At 38.8% G+C, this 13,836-nt stretch overlaps 3 protein-coding genes across 3 annotated transcripts in view; 1 reads left to right on the forward strand and 2 right to left on the reverse strand.

The window, feature by feature from the left end:
- Nucleotides 1–810: 810 nt before the first annotated feature.
- On the reverse strand, nt 811–3,515 carry SARC_08711 (hypothetical protein). Its single transcript, XM_014297300.1, has 6 exons — nt 3,303–3,515; nt 2,850–2,980; nt 2,403–2,528; nt 2,091–2,248; nt 1,473–1,687; nt 811–1,065 (listed from the first exon to the last, which is right to left on the reverse strand). The coding sequence occupies exons 1-6, from the start codon at nt 3,430–3,432 to the stop codon at nt 881–883; spliced, it is 945 nt and encodes a 314-aa protein (XP_014152775.1). The 5' UTR covers nt 3,433–3,515; the 3' UTR covers nt 811–880.
- A 2,720-nt stretch (nt 3,516–6,235) lies between these two features.
- Nucleotides 6,236–9,449, forward strand: SARC_08712 (hypothetical protein). Its single transcript, XM_014297301.1, has 6 exons — nt 6,236–6,543; nt 7,529–7,798; nt 7,957–8,199; nt 8,353–8,644; nt 8,797–8,943; nt 9,147–9,449. The coding sequence occupies exons 1-6, from the start codon at nt 6,335–6,337 to the stop codon at nt 9,258–9,260; spliced, it is 1,275 nt and encodes a 424-aa protein (XP_014152776.1). The 5' UTR covers nt 6,236–6,334; the 3' UTR covers nt 9,261–9,449.
- Nucleotides 9,450–10,548: 1,099 nt separating this feature from the next.
- Nucleotides 10,549–13,836, reverse strand: part of SARC_08713 (hypothetical protein) — a gene marked incomplete at its 3' end in the record, with an annotated part of 7,663 nt that continues 4,375 nt past the window's right edge. The window contains exons 10-13 of the mRNA XM_014297302.1: nt 12,154–12,206; nt 11,710–11,814; nt 11,185–11,369; nt 10,549–10,555 (exon numbers count right to left, since the gene is read on the reverse strand). Of these exons, the coding sequence (XP_014152777.1) occupies nt 10,549–10,555; nt 11,185–11,369; nt 11,710–11,814; nt 12,154–12,206 (350 nt within the window). The remainder of the gene's footprint in view (nt 10,556–11,184; nt 11,370–11,709; nt 11,815–12,153; nt 12,207–13,836) is intronic.

Here is a 13,836-nt window from a genome sequence, read left to right on the forward strand (position 1 = left end):
TACACACACACACACATATATATATATTAATTATATTATTATATATATATATATATATATATATATATGTAAAAAGTACATTTATATAATTTTCAATTCATGTATATACATGCTATAATAAGATGAAAATTTATAAATTTATTATAGATATATCCGTACAGATATAAATACATACACACACGCACACACATACATATTACTTACATATATTTATAATATATATATATATATATAAGTGTGTGTGTATGTTTATATATATATGTAAATATATATATCTCACTATATACTGTATATATTATTATATTCTGTATATATATTTATATATGTATATGTATAAATACATATATACATATATATATATATATATATATTATTTAACTATATATATATTTAACTTTATATATCTATCTATATATCTATATCTATATCTATATATCTATACATACATACATACATACATACATATATATATGTATATTTGTAAATTTTTAAAAACATAATATGGCCTGCCAAAAACGCACTTATGTTGAAAGAGATACACAAATGAGTGTAATACTTAGTAAAACTCAGAAGTAGAGTCGCTTACAGCGAGAATACGATACAACATCGAGTCACAACGCGCAATGATCGATTCAGGGATACGTAATATGCTGATACTAATACGTAATAGACCACTATGATTGCTGTCATCGCAGGTATAGAAGTGTGATATACTGCTGTACACTTGAATGTGTGCGTCAATGCACACACGAGTCGGAACAAACATACACCAGGCAGTAGAACTACGCGTGAACAATTTGGAAACCTCTGGGCCAATTTGTGGTCAGGTGTCTTATAAGAGTGTTCATTTGTTAGCTGTTAAGAGTTTTTTAACAATCGGTCAGGAGAAGTTGCGAGCACCCCTGTTCAACACCCTTTCCGTGTTCGTTGCTGCACTGTTTATGTTGGCTTCGACAGACCATCGCGACAACTTGAAGAGTTGTGCTACACCAACCAATGGCAGCAACAGCACAGCAAAGAAGAGAGCGGTGACCCTGGGATCTGACTCGGAATTGTTTGCAGGTGCTGTTCAGAGGCAATTGGTGTTAGATCAGTGATGTACACGTGTAGATTTCTGTGTACGACGGTGTGCACAACTATACGCATTTAACAATTGTGAGGCAGCGCATTGAAAACTACGCAGATCATCTGCGATATGAGTCCTTAATCGAATTCTGTTGTAACGAGAGCATTGCTTGAAGTACTAAGAGAGAAAGTCTGGAGTGGACAAGACTCAAGTCTCCATAGTCAAAGCAATTACCTGCTCCAGCTGCGAATAAAATTCATATGGCTTGAGATCATAATACAGAACTTCGCAAAAAAAAAATCGTGCTGAAGACACACGTATTCAAATGGGTCGCAATCGGTGTTGAATACGGGACACGTACATTTTGTCGTGCAGTGCATTCTAAAGAGGCCATAGACACACACACCTATTATAGTCTTCGAATGAAACCTGTTTCCAGTGCTCGCTGGAGAGTCGCTTTTCGAATTGTTTGCAGTTCGCGTGTATGGGCAACCACCACCAATGTGCGATGCAGCGATATCGGAATGTGTACCGTTCTTGGTGTTTGGGTTCAGTGATGCTAATGTGGGGGTCAGGTCTGTACAGTAGCTGGGTATTAAGAAGGCTTCCTCCACTTCCAATCTGTTCCAATTATACGCGAAGAGGGAAAGACAAATATTAGTGGAATGCAGTGATAAAATCTTCTGTAGCCAATACCAAAGGACTGCAAATCAATACTGGGGCATGTTAACATGCTTCTAAGATAGCGTGCGAGCGTTCAAGATATGTATTGATGCGGGATTTCGATTGAAAAAAATAACCAGGGATACTGATTCGTGCACCTTCCACCGTAAGCGTGTGCGTCCCATCGTTACTGGAACTCGTTACAGTCTGAGCTGGGCATTGTAGACATAAACAAATCTTATTGTTTATACGAATCTTCAATTTATACCATAGCTACCATATGTTACTCGAATGCCTACTTGCACATGTCTAAACATGTTTGAGTGACAAACAGGCACACCATCATAAAAGTGCCACATACCTCGTCATGCAGTCCACACTTGTATCCCACGACACAACGTCAAAGGTCGCGTTGTCAAAAAACGTCCATTTCACAGGCACGTTGCGGTTTGGGTCGTGGTAGTAGTGCAAGAAGGGCGCCTGTCCACCGCCAGACTTAGACCAGTACTCAGCTTGAACCTGTAGGCGTTAGTGGGGTTGATAGCTACAAAACTATGGAGATTGCCACATATATACATGCCAAGAATGGTGCACTATCTTAATTCTCCAGTAATTCACAATAGACCACCCAGTCTAGAAACTGGACTTACACATTGAATTATATATATCTTACCTCAGTGTTAAGTGCGTGCGAGTACACTTGTAGGAGGCCATGGTAGTCTGCACCCGCTAAAAATGTTGGCTTCAGGATCCCCACTCTCATATCAATCGCTTTACACGTGGTGTTGGCTTTTACATCCTGTCAAATACAAGCACAATCATCGATTCGATGAGTTCAATGTAGTGCGACCCAGTGTGTGTAAAGTGAAACACAATCAAACAGTTTTATAACAAAAAAAATTAGCTTTTCATCAACCACATTTGTATAAGACCATCAGGCCGTCTGGTAGGAATATTGTGATCATACTAAAACCTTTCTGGCGGAATACCCCTGAACAGGATCAGTTTATTAATCTTCATGTAATACATCAGAAACGGCAAAGGGTTTATTCATTTTCTCTCAAGGATAAAAGTAATATGCATTAACTGAGGGTGGTATGTACCAATACCTTCTACCCACCTTAGGATGATAGTAATACGTGGTCCCGTTCTGTCGTTCATTGTCGTATAAAACTGTATCGCCCTTGTCGATTATATTCAGATTTCGTTTCCACACATAGTCATAGTATAGTTCAACCATTGCGAGGTTTCCTGAACGAGAGTGAGTGTACAGTCTGCTCATGAAGACGATTTTGTTGACCCGACACTTACCTATAATTTACTCACTGCTATTGTAAGTGTTTTCTCAGTATCAGCGTGCAAATATATAATCATATAGGCCACCAAAAGATCCACAACATGCAATGATATTCGTTGGCTGCCACAGCATGGCAAGTTGTACTGAAATCTTCCTAAATAGATCGGTGACGAAGGAATTACATAAACACTCAAATGTATATAGGAATATTCAAGCAAGCAAGCGCAGACGCACCTATGCGAGTAGCATATAGACTCAATCCTATATTTAGCATACCACTTCGATTCTGGATCAATTCCGCGTGTACTTGACTAGCCCATACAGGTGGTGCTATAGGACTACCCACCCGCGAAGCGTTGACACACAAAGATGCACTTAGCATCAAGAAAATTTTGTAAAGATGCATAATTCATTGAGGTGTGGCAACGATCGTGGCAACGATCCATAAATATTTATCGCTACATACATACATATCAGATAAATATCAAGAGTATTTGAAAAACGCATACATATGCCGAGTGCGCCTATAAATATATGTGAAAGTTGAAACAGTAAAAGACAAATCACATATATTGGTTATAAAAAACAAAACAAAAACAAAAACTTTTTTTAAACATATTTTTTTATTGTACAAAATTCTAAAAATCCTAAACGCAGCAGATTTGTATTCTATTTTTGTGTTCTATTTTCAGAAGGCTATGATTTTTGGTTTTAAAAAAGTAAATATATATAAATACTGCAGTAGAGGTTTTTATTGGGTTTTGTTACAAAACAAAAATGGAAATGAGGAGAAAGTTGTATTAAAAAAATTCAAAAATATATATAGTCATCCAAAACCGAAACGCAGAGCCAACTGCCAAGTGCCAATTTCAACTGTGGTGAACTGAATAGGTTTTTTTTATCTTGAAAAAAGGCTACATGTTTCAAAAAAATACATAAAAGGATTAAAAAAAAAAGAATGAATATAAAATATGAAGTATGTACACTAAATTTAAAAATTGTCTTCCAAGAAATTTGATTTTGAGGTGGGCCGGTGCAACTAAAATATTTATTGGATATTTTTAAACATTGTATTTATTAATATACCGGACCTTATAAGTTATTGATATACCTTACTCCCTATATATAGGCGGTAGAGAGCCGCCAAAGTAACACCATGTACACCTTAAAAGATGTGGCTATCGGTTGTGAGATCACCCAGAGCGACAGCAGCGCGTGCCAAGCCTTCAGTGAAGACTCATTAATAAAATGTATATAGTAAATAAAATATATATTCTAAATAGATAGACCATATAAAAGTGTATCTTTATTCCCTGTTAACTCGGGTTATTTATACTGTCTATACTAAGACTAACTGACATATAGTAATATGTTCAGGGGTGAAAAAACCTCCCTGGTCAATGGATAGGAAAACCCTATCTAGTGCTAATAGATTAACTACCAATCAGATAGCTTAGATTGTCTCTGCTGCGAGCCGATACTTCGCACCTCGTCACTACAGGACAACAGTATTTTTAAAATGTTAAATGCTTCCCGATCTCAATCTCCGAAGAAGTACTCTTCAATTTTCAACTTGAAAAAAAAACCAAACAAAAACGCAAAACAAATTCAACCTCCATTCATTTGCGAGAAGAGAAAATAATATCCTAAACGCTTAAACTCTTGGACTTTAGAGGCAAGGTTAAGCGTCGGACTTAGCGATTGCAAGGCAAAGCGTCAGATTTAAGTGACGCACGCGTACGCGTTAAGCTGTGGTCGCAAGCGTAAGCGTCAGACTTGGTGGTCTCAATTTTAAGTTGTACGGATAACGCGTTCAGACTTATGGGTCGCAAAGCCACAAGTATGGCTTAGGCGGTGGTCGCAGTCATATGGTTGCTGTTCTCTTATATTTTAGACTTTCTTGTTTGATACATTTGTTCTTTTTCTAACATTTTCTTCATTTCCTGCTGGGTCCTCTCTCTCAGAGAGACCGAGAAATGAGGAGTGAGGACTCAGAGAGACTGAATCACACATGATCTGCGTTCATTCAGATAGGCTACGTCTGTGTATGCCCATCGGACACTACATACTCCGATCAGGCATATTTTCACAGCTCTCTCTCTTTACTAGAATATCGGGTAGCAGGTCATAATGTGTGCTTACTGTTCAGGACTCTGAGTAAGGACTTTTTTAAGAGAAGTATTAATAAACCTGTCTTTCGCCATAGCCTTTTAAATTAGACATATTTTTCAAAATAGGTGAAGTATTCGCACAAAAAAGCTCAACAAGTCAGTTCTCAGTTTCTGTTTCGAGTTTTAACAAATACATTTCGACTGCCAACAAGGTGTTATAGATTAACTATATAATGTTTAACACCGATACTTCCGAGGTGTCGTTCTTGTGGAAAACAAACCGGGGAGAGAGGGCACCGCGCCATCGAGCCACCGACGGCAAAGGCAATCGGCGGCTGGGTGCCTGACTATTTATAATTTATTCCCCTTCTGGCTTGATGTCTAAAGCTCGGTGCTCTCGCTGGAGTCTTCTGAAATCTGAACTCTGAACTACTTTCGAGAGAAGTCTCAACTTATATCAAGCCTCAACTCTCAAGTCTGGGAGCAAATCCACCCGGCTTCAGAAATTCGGAAGTCCAACAAGTCAACAACAAAAAAAGAAGTTGGAAGTTCGCTTCATCTGACATTTTTGTTTGATTGAAAGTTTTTTTTTAATAATTTGCCTCATTTACAAAACAACAAGGGTACTTTATCAAAGCCTTCTTTCTTAATGCAATGATTTTTAAATGTATAAAAAAAGTATAACCTGTCTATTTAGTATTTAGAGAGCTAGTAGTCTGTAGTGAGTGTTTACTATTTACACTGAGTAGGTACGAACTTGTTTATATAAAATACGAAGTACATAGTCGACGGATAAATAAATAAATAATTAAATACACATTGCTGAAATTTAATATTTAAAAAAATAAGAGTATTTGACTCTGTAGTGGCAACTGGCAAATGACAAATCGTCCTTCGTGTGACGATACAGAACTTTTATTTTTATTTTTACAGATATCTGATCTCTGATCAGCCATATTTTGAATTCACTTCTATTTATCTCTCTCTCTCTCTCGAATTTGTTTAAAAAAAAATAAGGGCAATCAAACATCATTTTGAAAATATTATGTATTTATATTTACCGAACGCTTGCTATCTGGTAGAGCAGATCGTTGCGAATACGGGATCACGCACACCTCTGGAGAATCGTGTCAAATAATTATTCCACGTAAATAGCATTATTGCGAGTGAGACATACATCAAAGTATATTAAGTATCATGACGGACCAGGACTCGATGGGGAAGTTAGCATTAATGTTTGACACTACCTCTCCTCGTACTCGCAATCCGCTTTCGAATAAAACTCCAAGTACCAAAGTTAAGCCGACAAAGTCACATATTAAAGCATTGAAACAACTAAATCTTTTCAAATGGTCCAAAGATGTTCTGGACTACAAGGGCACCCAACAAGATGATGATTTGAAAGAGTATGTACCCATATGCGTCATTGCTGATATGCAACACGGACTATAGATGATTTATGACGTTCGTGTTACTCTGTGTTCAGACAAGAGTTTTCAATCATACTATGCTCTCTCGTGCTTGTTCAAAAACTTCTAAACATAATTCGAGTATAGTCAATATAACAAAGCGTACTGATGGATGTGTTTATTACCGTGAAGATCGTGTAAAATGATTGAGATTCATCTATTACTGCACAACCCCGAAAATAAGTACTGTTGGCATTTGTATACAAATTCACTAGTCTGAGAAAGAGATCTTTGGCTCGTATTTGTGTTAGCACCAAATCTAAGTGTAAGAGGTAGACATAGATAGCAAGCCAGAATGAGAGAGTTATGACACATATTTTACATTCTACATGTGACATCTTAGTATGTTGGATGTACTTTATCATGTCGTTCTTTTCTTTATGAATGAGCACGCTGCATGTGTGTTCTGAGTATATTTACATTGTTTATGATCGTTTTGCTGTGGTGCAAAGTACAACCATTTATCACATCTAGCAACGCGGGCACTGCATAAAATTTCATGGTCATACCGGAGAACCAAACTTTGTTCAATTCATCTGTTTAAAATACGTCCTTGTGATCTATACACGTGACTGCTTTCCGATAAGTAAATTGATGAGCAGCATTGGGTGTTTTCTTCTCGAATCAATTTATAAATATATTTGCACATAATTTATTGTAGTAGTTGTGAGCCATCGGAGTGTGGTATGGATGCACTTTTAAAATAATGTTAAGAGGTGAATATTCCGTTTTGTGTTCCTGGATGTGCACGTCAGAAGTACCCGCCCAAGTGTTCATTCGAAGGCAAGTGGTGTTCAAAATGCCGCGTATCATGATTTAAAAAAAAATGCCGCGTCTTTTAATGTTTACATATATGACCGATAGCTGGAGGTTAACAAGTATTAATAGAACTTCTGACGTAGTTGTTGCAATTTATAAACAGGCTTGTTGAGAGTACATGGCTCATAAATCGCACGAGGTCACTCAGCATGATTCTACAAGACGAAACGGGTATGCAATTGTTTGAGACCTTTCTATGGTCGGAACAAATTTTGGAGAACTTGAGCCTTTGGAAAGAGCTCGAGGGTTTGAAGACGCTAAAGCGCCGAGAACATCTACAAATGATTGGCACATTAGTTTCTAGAAGATTCGTGGACACTGGCACTGTCAACTTTACTGACGAACAACGGACTGATTTTCAGAAAGCTCTACAGTATGTAAGGGAGCGATGATTTGTTTATAATCGTTATAGTATGTTGTGTTGGTTAGTTGTTTCGTATGTGTATTAATTTTTGGACGCTTTCCCTTTAAGATGTATAATAAATCGATTGTCAACTAAGACAAATACATACTTTTATCACAATGATATAGATTTGAGGACAATCAGGGTGATGGAACGCTCTCCACCGGAGAGGAAAGCAAGAAGGCGGAAAGTGTGCATACATTGCCATCAGTTGGCAATGGTAATCAAATAAAAAAAAGTCTGTCTAGTATAATGGGAGAAGAAGAGGAGAACAACGTCGCCCGAATTCAGGGCAGCCTTGTAGCACTGATGGCCGTTGATTCGTTCCCAAGGTTCCTTGCGAGCAATGCGGGAAAAGACTACCTTACAAAGTATATCCTCCCAGACTGCGCGCCTGCAATCAGAGTTGTCTGCTTTATTCCCATCGATACTACGGGCGAGTGCATTACCAGTCTTATCTTAGAGCGTTGAACACGTGAAATGCGCGTCCGTCTGCTGATTGGTTCTTTGTTGCGCCCACTCAGGTTGATGGTAAGAGTCAAGAAGAAAGAGCTGCCGAAGTTAACGAAGCTGATTGAAAGTGAGAATGCTTTGAAGAACAATATCCATAAGAAACAGTTATCATCCAATTGGATGGCTTCACTGATCTCCATGGGACAGATGCTGCCCTTCTGCATCACCATCTCAGCCCGAACGAGTGACGAGGACTTGGGCGTAGAGGGCCGATATCCCCTGTGCTACATCAATGAACAATTCACCAGCACCACCGGATATACCAAGACAGAAACTATCGGCAGAAGCTGCCGGTTCTTGCAGGTACGCCCTTTGTCAATGGTGGTAGCCGACGTGGTTGAGTGGTGTTTCTAGCAAGTCGATTGACTGCGCTGTTGACTTGGTTACAACTTAGTGCGAGACAGGGTGTGGGTGGTAAGTACAATTGACTGATTCACGTACACATCTTTTCGCAGGGCCCAGACAGTGAACCTGAGCCAAAGAGGCTTCTGAAAGAGAGCGTTGAAAACGGGACGAAGCTGCATGTGACCATCACCAACTACACCAAGGATCAGAAGGTCTTCAAGAACTGTCTCACATTGTTCCCCATCCACAACGATCAGGTGCGTGCACTGCAACTCTACCGTATGATATCGTATGAGATAGTTGTAAGCCTTCGATATGACTGTGTGGCAAGTGTGTTATGAGTGGTAGAGGGGACGCTACACCTGTGTGTACCGGCTGTTACAGTTGTTGTCACTTTCTTTTTCCAGGGTTTTAGGGTTATAGCCGAATACTAACCATTGAGTAAACATTGTAATCACAGGGTGTGGTGCAATACATCGTTGGCATACAGTATGATGCCACGGACAACAGCTCCGAAAAGATGGCCAATCTTCAACCGATCCTCAATTTCTTAGACGATCACAAAACTATATAAAAGCTTTCCAGGCATGGTAGTATGATACTAGACAAATATAAAGCTGCCATAGTACCAAGCCCATCAGACTGCATGGCACAACCCTATACCTGCGCCACTGACGAGGGCGCTTCAAATGATATGTGTGTGATATCTGTGAGTGGTACTACGAACACTGATATAAAGCTTAGGCAACAAAGAGTGTCTGCCACTACTGCTCTGCGTAGACTCTGGGTGATTGTATGCTGTCACCATAGTGAACAGCGAAGTGTATCTGTGTGTGGTGAGTATGGCAATCCATTAATATTATATATATATATATGTATATATATATATATATATATGACGCTTGTTTACGAAAACTGTTGTCGACCTTTTGACAGATGCGTAATTAATTTCTCAAGGGAATGAGCTGTGATAGACATACAGACAATTCGAAATATGTGCAACTGTCTGTATATCTACCCTTATTTACAGCTGTGCCTGCAAGAGCCATGTTGCAACATCATTCACGGCATCAATACACTTACAATCAAACATGTTTAGTCGACGCTCACTCGTATGATTTTTTTGCATTGGGATGTGCTTTTGCAGACACTCAATTATCACCGTGTATTCCTATTTTTCTTTTGGCTGTACTTGCGACATACGAATATCTTAGCCAACCCAAAGGAACTTAAAGACGTAGTTACTCAGCAATGCAATTGCTCAACACTCGACGCCACCAGAGACTAGGGCTACGGAAGGATAGAGGCGGTTGCACGGTGCACGTCAATTGTCACTTGCTCTTACAGGACACACTGTCTATGAGGTTGTAATAACTTGATAGCTTACTACTTGCAATGAGGTAGTTTTAATTTCTTAGTTAGCTTAATGGTACTCGGTTGACTCATTGGATTATACTAATTTAATAACATACTACAAATAGTGAGGTAGTTCTAATAGGTAGCTCTAATTTGTTAGTTTGCTTAATGGTACTCGGTTGATTCATGAGGCTATACTAATTTAATAACTTACTACATATAATGAGCTAGTTCTAATAGGTAGCTCTAATTTGTTAGTTTGCTTAATGGTACTCGGTTGACTCATTGGATTATACTAATTTAATAATCTACTACATATAATGAGGTAGTTCTAGAAGGTAGCTCTAATTTGTTAGTTTGCTTAATGGTACTCGATTGCCTCATTGGATTCTACTAATTTAATAACCTACTACATATAACGAGGTAGTTCTAATAGGTAGCTCTAATTTGTTAGTTTGGTTAATTGTACTCGGTTGCCTCATTAGGTTATCCCAATCGACCCGTCGTCAGCGCCTGTGGGTTGTCATGGAGATGGAGTGGACGAGTTGAGAATGCAATTGGCTTACAAATTACAAATATATGTTGCACTCTAACTGTACTAATATATTGTACCATATGTTGTACTGATATATTGCTCTGATATGTTATGGCAATTGACTAATTAGATGCTCACAAATATATTTTTTTTGTGTACGCCAGTCCAATTCAGTGCACCAGGATTTTAAAAGGGTTTACACTCACTACAGTCGCACAAAGTAAGACCATATAAAAACACGGTAGCAATGTACACATACCTCGGAACTATATAGACACTACTCTGTACAGCCTCGCATTTTCGAGTTGCTCTGATCTACCTACCTTAGGTGAACTGCTTTGACCTACCTATCTTAGATAAACAGCTTTTATCGTCTTAGGACAACAGCTTTAATCTACCTATCTTAGGTGAACTGCTCTGACCTACCTATCTTAGGTCAGCCGCTCTGATCTACCTACCTTTGGTGAACCGCTTCGATCTACTTATCTTAGGTAGGCCTCAGTATTCTACACACCCAGCAGCACTACACACCCAGTAGCACTACACAACCACAGACCAACCCCGACACATGCATAGGTCACCGTAAGCAGCTACAGCACACACGTACCAGCGTTTGAACTTAGCAGCGCGTTGTAAGGGACGTCTGGAGACGTACAGCAACACCAACAACCCAAATGCAATGTACATCTGATCAACTGTGTAGCCATAGACAACCATCTGCCCCTCTGACCGGTGCTGTTCCTGGCCACTTGCTGGAGTTGCCCTTGAATACTTTGAACCAAGCGTGTTCTTCTGTGGGATATGAGAAGAAATTCAACACACATGAGACAACAGTGCATGCAACACATACATGAATGGTCACCACTGCTAAAGCGCATGAACGTCTCATTCAAAGAAGTTATATCGCATAGGAAATAACGTCATGGCGTCACAGTAGGTATACAGTATCAATAGGGCTTTTGGGTACACACAGTGTGTAGGGTTTAGGGTACACCTGGTGTTTAGGGTTTAGGGTGCACTTGGTGCTTAAGATTTGGAGTGCATATAGTGTTCAGTCAATCAGACCGCACCAATCCTTGCGAGTGCGCATGGTGCTATACTCAGCAGCAGACAAGTCGAGTGGTCAGTGTACCAATGCGTTGGCAGACAGGCGACTGAGGGCCTGGATGAAGAAGTAGTCGCCATAGATCAACGGCACATCCTCGTCTCGCTTTCCAAAGTCACCCATGCCGTGCAGCTGTGAGAGTGGAATATACGACCGATGTCGCAAATACAACTCATAAGTTTGTTATTCAGTATTTGCGCACAATGATACATGTGTAGCATATATAAAACTCGAGAATATATCATTATTTGTTCAATATACGACATGTGTCCCATATGCATCTCATAAATATATTACTGTGTGTTTACGTAATATGGCACATGTGTCTACGTGCACACAAGTACTGTTCGCAATAGTCATGTGGTGATATTACCGAGACTACATACTACATACATCGGAGACTTTAAATCCATTCATACCAAGTGTGTCAACACAGGATACCTACCAAGTGAGTTTACATTAATTACCTACCAGGATCGCGTCTGTTTTTCCCTTCTTGGAGATGTAGTTGTTAGCCAGCGCAGCTGATGAGAACAAAAGAAAGCATTTGCATCAACATGAGAAGAACAAATGAGAAAACAACATCCAAGTGAAAAAACAATAACAACATGAGAAGATAATAAATGAGAAAACAATATCAATATGAGAAGAACAAATAAGAAAACTCGAGACAAACAACCGCAACTAAAAGCATTGCGAAAAGAATTGGCAGTTGCGAAGGCGTAGGGCCTCTCCTCACAACTGACAGTCAAACCCTAAATCCTAAAACCCTGAAAACCTTAAAAACATTATGAACGATTGATGTAAAATGAGTGCTCATATGCATGAGAGACAGTATACCTACCTTAGAATAACTAATCGGTTAAATCCCCAAACCATAAAACCCCTTATGCTTACGGCTGGTGATATGCATTGGTGTGTGTACTTTGTTTGCACTTACGCACACATTAAAGGACAACTCGATAGAGCAAATGAACGTGTGCACACACACGTGATGATTTGTGAGAACTACTGTAAGCGTTGCAATGTATTCATAGCCAAATGAGAGCCAAAACGTATCGCAGGAGCGGTTTAACAGACATGGTCACATACATACAAGTAGTACTACCACCCCCTCAGTACCATAAGTACTTTGCCAAATAATGTAATGCAATATAATGTAATGTTATGTATTGTAATGCAACGCAATGCAATGCAATGTGATGTAATGTAATGCAATGAAATGTAATGTGATGCAATATAATGTAATGTAATGCAATGCAATACAATGTAATGTAATGCAATGCAATGTAAAGTAATGTATTGTAATGCAATGCAATGTAATGTAATGCAATGTAAAGTAATGCAATGTGAAGTAATGCAATGTAATGTAATGCAATGCAATGCAATGTAATGAAATGAAATGTAATGTAAAGTAAAGTAATGTAATGTAATGTAATGCAATGCAATGTAATGTAGTGTAATGTAATGCGAGGTAATGTAATGTAATGCAATGCAATGCAATGTAAAGTAAGGTAATGTAAAGTAAAGTAAAGTGGCCACAGTAAACTTACTGAGTATGTCTACAGCGGCCGAGAGATATCGCTGGGCTGTTGACGGGTCACTCCGTTCCAACAGTTCACTCAACTGTAAGCGAAGGTCAAAGCAAGGAGAGACATCAGACACTTTACACGACACCTTCAATTGACAGCGAAATGACACTTCCAATGAAGACCTTTGCAATCGACAGTTAATGGAATGATGGCAACTGAAGCCACGCGACCAACACCTTCATACAAGTTGGTGTAGCATACACTTGTGTATGATACAATCAATTACACTCATGTATGATACAATCAATTACACTCATGTATGATACAACCAATTACACTCATGTATGATACAACCAATTACACTCGTGTATGATACAATCAAATACACTCGTGTATGATAACAATCAATTACACTCGTGTATGATACAATCAAATACACTCGTGTATGATACAATCAATTACACTCGTGTATGATACAATCAAATACACTCGTGTATGATACAATCAATTACACTCATGTATGATACAACCAATTACACTCGTGTATGATACAATCAATTACACTCATTTATGATACAACCAAATACACTCATGTATGATACAATACAATTACTCCTCATGT

The sequence above is a fragment of the Sphaeroforma arctica genome (genome assembly GCF_001186125.1).
Source record: "Sphaeroforma arctica JP610 unplaced genomic scaffold supercont1.811, whole genome shotgun sequence".
NCBI lineage: Eukaryota > Ichthyosporea > Ichthyophonida > Sphaeroforma > Sphaeroforma arctica.